Source organism: Apaloderma vittatum, unplaced genomic scaffold (assembly GCF_000703405.1).
Source record: "Apaloderma vittatum isolate BGI_N311 unplaced genomic scaffold, ASM70340v1 scaffold11406, whole genome shotgun sequence".
In the NCBI taxonomy this organism is placed as follows: Eukaryota; Metazoa; Chordata; class Aves; order Trogoniformes; family Trogonidae; genus Apaloderma; species Apaloderma vittatum.
The window spans coordinates 156,867-164,418 of record NW_009720115.1 but is presented as its reverse complement, the minus strand read 5'-3'; the positions used below and the strand labels follow the sequence as shown (position 1 = coordinate 164,418).

General features: G+C 44.6%; 1 protein-coding gene across 1 annotated transcript in view; it reads right to left on the bottom strand.

The window, feature by feature from the left end:
* HDAC4 (histone deacetylase 4) overlaps window positions 1-7,552 on the bottom strand; it is a gene marked incomplete at its 5' end in the record, with an annotated part of 152,471 nt that overhangs the window by 85,844 nt on the left and 59,075 nt on the right. Inside the window, one exon of the mRNA XM_009870903.1 lies at window positions 5,724-5,845. Coding sequence (XP_009869205.1) covers window positions 5,724-5,845 — 122 coding nt within the window. The remainder of the gene's footprint in view (window positions 1-5,723; window positions 5,846-7,552) is intronic.

The following is a 7,552-nucleotide window of genomic DNA, read 5'->3' as shown; positions in this document are numbered from 1 at the left end:
TCCTGCTGCAGTAGGTTCCAAATCGTGGTGAAATTCAGGAAAACCACTGGCCAGGGCAGCCCTCCAAGTGGCAGATGGGCTGGCTTCTGCCCATTTGCACCACATAGAGGCAACTATGAGGATAGGTCTTCTTTTCATTGCATACCTTTACTCCTTGAGGGAAGTCACTGCAGCAAAGGGGTGCATAAGCCACGGGCTGACAATGCCAAACTAAGAACTCCTCCTCGGAATTGTCCTGCCAGTTGTTAACTGTGTGGGCTGTGAAGGTTGAGGACAGCATTTTTTCCTTTACCACAAGCCCTAAGACACAGTACTTGATCTATAAGCAGTTCTGCTTCTTCTGCCATGACTCGTGCAGAAGGCAAGAGACACTGCTGGAATGGGAGGTTTTGGGGTAGGATGCTTGTTCTTCCCTGGTCCCCAGAGAAAATGAGCCGGAAGAGGGGTCTGCGACACTTTTTGATTGCCCTTTCTCCGCAAGTATGTACTACATGCTCATTTACCATCTAGGCAGGAAACTCAGAGACACAGACTTGCCAAAGATGTCTTTGTACGCTCTCAGTCTGGCATTAAATTCAGTCTAGCTTTGGAAATAGTGGAAACTCACACCCTGAGATGCTATCCCACAGCTCTGCAGTTAAAACATATTTGAGACCACAGGAATCCTTTGCCTCCTTAAAATCTTCGTGCCCATCAACGTCCATCTAATCTTCACCTCCCCAGTGCAGGCAGCTGTGATACTGGATGTAAAGGAAAAGCAGCATGCAGAGCCTCAGCGATGCACAAAATAGTGACCGTGGCTGTAGCAGCCGTGGGCCAAGCAGCCCCAGGAACTAAGCCAAAGACACGCAAAACCCAGCCATCCGTTGCTCTTGATGGGGTGCAGGAGGTCTCCTCGTGTGCACTGAACCACAGCGGTTTGGTAAACACCAGAGAGTTGAGAAGCGCAAATTAAAAAGGACGAAATGAAACAAAAGCACATTTTTGATAACATCAGCTTTGTCAAAAATCCGACCTGTGCTGACAGATCTGTCAGGAGAGAGGTTTAAAGACCAGCAGCCAGCCCAGGGCAGAATTATGGAGCAGTAAAGCTACAGATCCCTCCAGCGTGGGCATGAGGAGGGTCGAAGGAGAGCAGCTGTCTTGGGAAAGTTTTGCTTTATCCAACAGCAGGAACAAAACCACGAGGAGATCCGAGCCTGCTTCACAACCCACACAGGTCCTACAGACACAGCCATTTTTGTACTTACAACTTGGAGAACATCTTTTATGAGTACTTCAGAAGAACTGAGCTGTTTCTCTTGCTTTGGGGTCAGGTTTAAATATAGACACAGGGAAATGTTTCCAGTTCACGCAGCCCTGTGAGCTGGAAGTGTGTTGTCCGGGTGAGTCTAGCAGGTGCTGAGTTTGGCAAAACTTCTGATTTTAACGACAATTAATTGAAACGCTGTGGCTTTTATCAGAAATCCTGATTAGCTTTCAAGTCCCAACAAACATGAGGAATCATCACCCTAATCTATCCAGGAGTAAGTAGGAAAGCTAGAGTCTGACAGAACATAGTCCAGCCCTGCACAGGATTTAAAAAAACCCACAAAACCAACCAAAAAAACCAAACCCCTATGTAAAAAAGAGGAAAAGCATGTTAAAAAAATTCTCTTTTTACGAATCTCAGTGATGATGGTTGTGTCAGCTTTCTAATTAAGTGCATGTTCTAATATATCCACTGCCCAAATTTCAGGAAGTAGGGAATGCAAAGAACAAACTTGTCTGTGGAGAGAAAATGAGGACACCATATTCCTTAGAAAAGCAAAACTGAAGAATTACATTAAAAATAACTTCAGCAGCTACAAGAAAGCTGTTGACAAACAACTCTTAGGGTTATCAAAACAGGCTACAAAAGACTGCCCCAACTCTAAAATCACACTGAAAGAATTCTCCAGATATTTTCTTAGATGTCAGTACAGCATATAATGAAACTTCATTGAATTTTGAAGACAGCAACCTTGATCTGGGGACAGAAAAGGTCACTTACGTCTTCCCCTCTTGACAGCTGCCAACAAAATGCACACCCTAAAGAAAATGCATATACAATAATGGAAACTACACAAAAGGGGCAATAAATATCCGTGTGCTAATCCAGTTATTTAGCAGCGCCAACCGAACCGTTCCTTAAAAAAAAGCAAGAACCCCAAAGTGTTTAGAGAGAGGGAATTGCGTGAAACGTATCCCCCAGATAGACTAAGAACAGGATTCAAGCAATTAGTAACTGCACCAGCCAGCAGCCTGACAGGAGAACAAATGGTGAAGAAACTAGACCAGAATTTAGTAAAACTGATCCGACAGGGTAGGATTTCAGGGGATAGGATGCATTAGGAGTGCGTTGCAAGCGTCGACTGTTTCCCATACTGAATGTTCTCATGTGCTCCCAAGGATCGTTCGTGCACACGCACACGTCTCCTCCTCCTACCAAAGCAAGCGTGGCCAGTTCACCAGGTCTCCCTCACGACATTCACACTCGGGTTTTAGACTAGCAAGTTATCTCCCAGGGTGCACACACCTGCGATCACAACGGGATGCTTTAAAAGAAGAGTGAAGAAAGGTAGCATTTTGAAAACAGCACAATGAGGTATTCATTCTCCCTAGAAAAATTTCTCAACGTGCAGGACATGCCGCCAGCTCTGAAAACGCACCCTAGAAAAAATGATTATTTGAACTGCCTTCCCGCAGCCCCCTAAGTCACCCTATCCCTAACAATGGTGTTGGTCAGATTCCAGCCCTGGAAATCAAAACTGTACTGTGATGGACTCTGTTATTTGAACTGCAAATATTTAATCAAATTTAATAAAATTGGACTACACAATATGGTGGTTTTAAATTACAAACTCAAAGCCAGAGTTTCGCCTGGTGCCAAAAATCTGAAAAGCTCACCCGTAATAAAGAACTTTATTTAGGATGGGCTCCAGCCTTCCCTGCCTTTTGTTTACATCAGACTGTTCAGGAGCCTTTCTTCTCCAAGCAACTTAACATTCTTGGCAATGGGATTTCTGCAGGATACTGCTGTGCCAGAGACTGAAGTGCTGTTGCGTTGAAAGGAAAATAGAAGAAAACAACAAAAAATTTTCTCCCCTGAACCTTGCAAGTGAACTCGTTTGTATCACAGACCAGTCCCCAAAAGATTAATGCTGGTGCCCAAAAAGAACAAGCATCAGCATTCTGGAAAAACAAAATCAGCTCAACATCTTCCTGTTTTGAAACAGCAATGATCTTGGTTGCTTCCATTTTTAATAATGTGATTAGATACATTTATCATCCTTAATTCACCCTGTCTGACAGGGGTTTTGTTCAGCCAGAATCTTATTGAGAGCTCAGTCTGGGAAGCAGCAAAGGGCTGAGATGTGCAGACACTTGCCTCCTCCCGCAGAAATCCCCTTCCCTAACACCGGCAGCAAGAAGGGTGACCAGTCCTCAAACCCAATCTGACAAGTAAGGTCCCCTGGAGCGATGAGCAAGGGAGGTTCTGGAGGATGTCAAAGCCTGTTTATGCTGTGGGAAAGGTACCGCACCAGAAATTACAGAATGTTAGGGGTTTGGAAGGGACCTTGAAAGATCACCTAGTCCAACTCCCCTGCTAAAGCAGGACCACCCAGGGCAGCCACACAGGAAAGCATCCAGGCAGGGTTTGAAAGTCTCCAGAGAAGGAGATTCCACAACCTCTCTGGGCAGCCTGGGCCAGGGCTCTGGATCACCTGGTTTCTCAGGGTATAGGGAAGAGCTAAAAATCTCTTGGAATCGTGCTGTCCACAGGCCGTAAGTGATAGGTATGGTGCCAGGGGATGCTTCCTGTGTGGAAACGCTGCAATTTCCCAGAGGGGGCTGAAAGTCTTCAGCAGAGGAGAAGCGAACACCAGCAATGGCTGCCAGCAGCCTGGGCTTGTGTTTCTCCTTTGAGGCAGACATGTAATGCCAAACACCCCTTTGTGCTTCACCAGCTTTCTTGCTGAAGGTTGAGGACAGTTCTCCACCAGTGCTCACCTCCCCTAGGAAAGGAAAAGTCCTAAAGCCTAGACAGCAACACTGTGGCTGTCCCGGGCACCGACAACACTGCAGCACCTACCACACCTAATGGGCTGCTTGGTCTTTCATGATCTAGAAGTGGAAATTAGAGGATGCTCTATGCTTCAGCAAATCCAGTTTTCTAAGCTCTGCTTTTGAAGTCCTCCAGAAAAAGCACAGTCAAAACTACCACCACCAAATGTACAGTGTGCGCCCAGGAAAAAAACACCCAAAACATATCCTGAAGAGGTCTTGCCAATTTTCAACTGACTTCTTGCACAGCTGATGTTGCCTGGCATGTGTCACCCAACCCATCATGCCTGGTGAGGGTGAAGACAGTCTACTGCACAGCAGCTGGGAATCCATCTACAGATCCATCCAGCAGGCCAGGTGCTATGGTCCAGAATGAGAAGTTCCCAAAGAAGTCTTTTAATGCACAGCACTGGGAGGTTGGAGGCACACGGCAGCAGTGTGGAAGTGTGTTTTTTTCTTATCAGATGGTAAAAGAAGAAAATAGAACCAACAAGTTTACAAAGGCAACAAGAGTTGTGTTAAAGCATTTGCTGCAACTAAGACTTGCTTTACTTCTAACTAGGTAGGAGAAGAAGAGCCATGAGAACACCCACATCCCTCTTGGGAATTGATTTAGGGCAGCTGATTTGCGCAAAGACTGTTGTTAAACCCACAGGGAAATTTGGTTAACACATTGTCATCATCCTTTACTGCAAGGACGACACACTTTTTGACTGCGGGTGCTCATCCCTCCACGTCTGAAGATTTACAAAGCACACCTGAGAAACAGGCTGCAGACGTGCAAAGTTCAACCACACCTCTGCTTTCCTCTTACCTCCACTCCATCTTTCCAAAAGTTTTTTTCCTACTCTGAAGCATTTTCTAACACGCAGCACTGTCTGCTGCATCCACACAAGCAGCGTTGCTCCCCAAATTGGGACGAGCTCATGGAAGCTCAGCTCTTCTCTGAAGGAAGCAGTCAAGGATCAGGAGCTGGCCAGGTTAGAAGCTGAGGCTGTGTTGGCTTAGGCATGCGATACGGAGCTGAGGACCACAGCCAACCAAAACAACCTGGTTTACATAATATATAGTTGAGAAAAAACTGACCTGCTTAGCCACTGTGCAGGGAAAAACCTAACTGAGAAATAACTGTCTAGGTGTGAACCAAAACCCTTGCAGGAAGTCCTGACGCTTTGACTGGCAGAAACATTTCTATTTATTTTAAGTATAAACTTGTATATAAAATGCAAATCCCAGAAGAAATGAACTTTTCTTGGTACTTTTCTCACTCAGCAAAACATACTTCAACTTCAGACACCCAGATCTCTGTATTAGCACTGACTTTGTGAAAACACCTCACAAACTTCGACACACAACTCCGCTGTCTCTTGCCTGCAGCTTTGCAAGTTTGCGCACTGAAAGCAACTCCAGCCTGCCTCTAACACTGCATGTACAGTGGAAGATGAACGGGGAGTAGGATGGAATGGGTGCTTGTTAAATAAATCACCCCATTAAATACAGCTTTTTGGTAACATACCTCTTTTCTAAAAAATAAAATAAAAAATAAAATTAAAAATAAAAAAAAAATAAATAAAATAAGAGGACCAAGTGTCACAGCAAAGACAGTAGGCAATACAGAAAATCCATGTGAGCGCTACCTGTTTTTCTGAGCGGGAAGTCATCTTTGGAATCGTACATGCCCAGTACAGGGTGATTGTAGGTGCCGGATACACCACTTTGGGGTGGGGAGCTCTGGTCCAGGGAGCTGTGCTGTGTCTTCCTGCACAGAAGGAAAGAGAAAGAGAAGGGAGAAGCTTTATACAACTGACATACACAGGGAATGAGTGCAGCATCACCTGGTCTGTTATCTCAGTTAGTGGGGAACAGTGCAAAGGAAAAGATCTTGGTACTAGCTTTCTCCTTCTAGGCACTCATACAAATAAGACACTAAAGGCTAATACACAGGGAGGTGACTAAACATGCTTCATTTTCAGTATAAGGATTACGCTGTAGAGCATGGCTCAGTTTATGAAGGCATTTAACCACGAGTACTTGGACTGGGTTTTGCTAAGTCATATTCACGAGGCTAAGCTGGGGTGTTGTCACTTCCCTCAACCATAGCACGAGTGAACAACTTCCCTTTGCGGAATAAAGCCCAGGCGTAGCAGACAAAGTGTGAGGAAGAAACAAATCCACCAGACGAGCATATTAGGTGCTACACGTTTAAACAAGCATTCAGCAGCCATGCTGCATAGGTGGTCTTCTGCCTTTTGCTTCGCTGCCTCCCGACCCAAGGACCTAGCAAAGATAGGGCCAAAGCACTCGACACCTTTCCAGATTAACTTCTCGACGCTGATAATTTATAGCTTTGTTTGAGCAGGCTGCTGGAAGTAAATTACAGTCTGTTTGCTAAGGATATTAAATAATGAATGAGTTTTCTAAGCCTCCTACCAGTTTGCTGGCTCCATCTTTCCTACTTAATGACTTGTGCCCAGCTTTGCTGTTTCTCAGGAGCTCTACCAACCCCGGTCTGACTTCGGGAAGTTTCCAGACTGCATGTTAGCGGAGGAGCTACACCAACAGAATGACTGATTTAGCCATGCAGGGGACAGCCATATGGCTATCAAACAATCGTACATTTTAAGTAAACAGAATTTAAACCCTGTATTATTTCTTCAAAATACTAAAGAATATGGGACAACAGAAAAAGAATATTTGTGAAAAAAGAAGTGAGTATTCGAAATTTTACATTGTCCAATAACCAGGCATTCGGGGAGATCTTGGTTAAAAATATTCTTCTACAAAAGTTTCTTTAAGGAACCAAACCCATTCCCAGTTTGAAAATTGGACCAATTCATCCAATGTCTTGAGCAGTACATTCTGAAAGCTCCAATTAGAAGTAGGCTGACCGGTGAGATACATAGCATCAATTCCATTTTCAAAAAAAGGGGGCTAATGAAACATCAGGAAAATGCATCTGATTTTCTACATGATTTTGTTACAAAGCAAATCTGAAAAGTTTATTTGGACATCTACATCACCATTTTCGATATCCACAGCTCTCGCCCAGCAGTATGACTCACTGTGGTTTCCTATCTTCCCCCCTTTATATTCCAAACTTCTTTGTATGTACAGACAGAATAATTTTGGGGGCTCTTACTGAGTTGTATTTTTCACTAGTGTCTACACATATGTACTCTTTCGCATTTGCACCAATAAATGGCCACATGCACGCACAGTTTAATCATCACCTGAAATCAAAACAGCACCAAACCAAAAAATATTTGAATCCCTCCCGAAAACAGAAGCCGCCTTCTCTGCCCAGATCTGCTCATACCATGGGAAGGCAGCACAGAGAGATGTTTCACAAACAGGAAGCCCAGCCGCTGCAAGCCAAGAGCCCTCAAACCCATCATGTCACACAATGACATTTTTTGCTCTTGCCTATACAAGCAACAGACTTTTCTTCCCCTCTGCACCCCCTTCC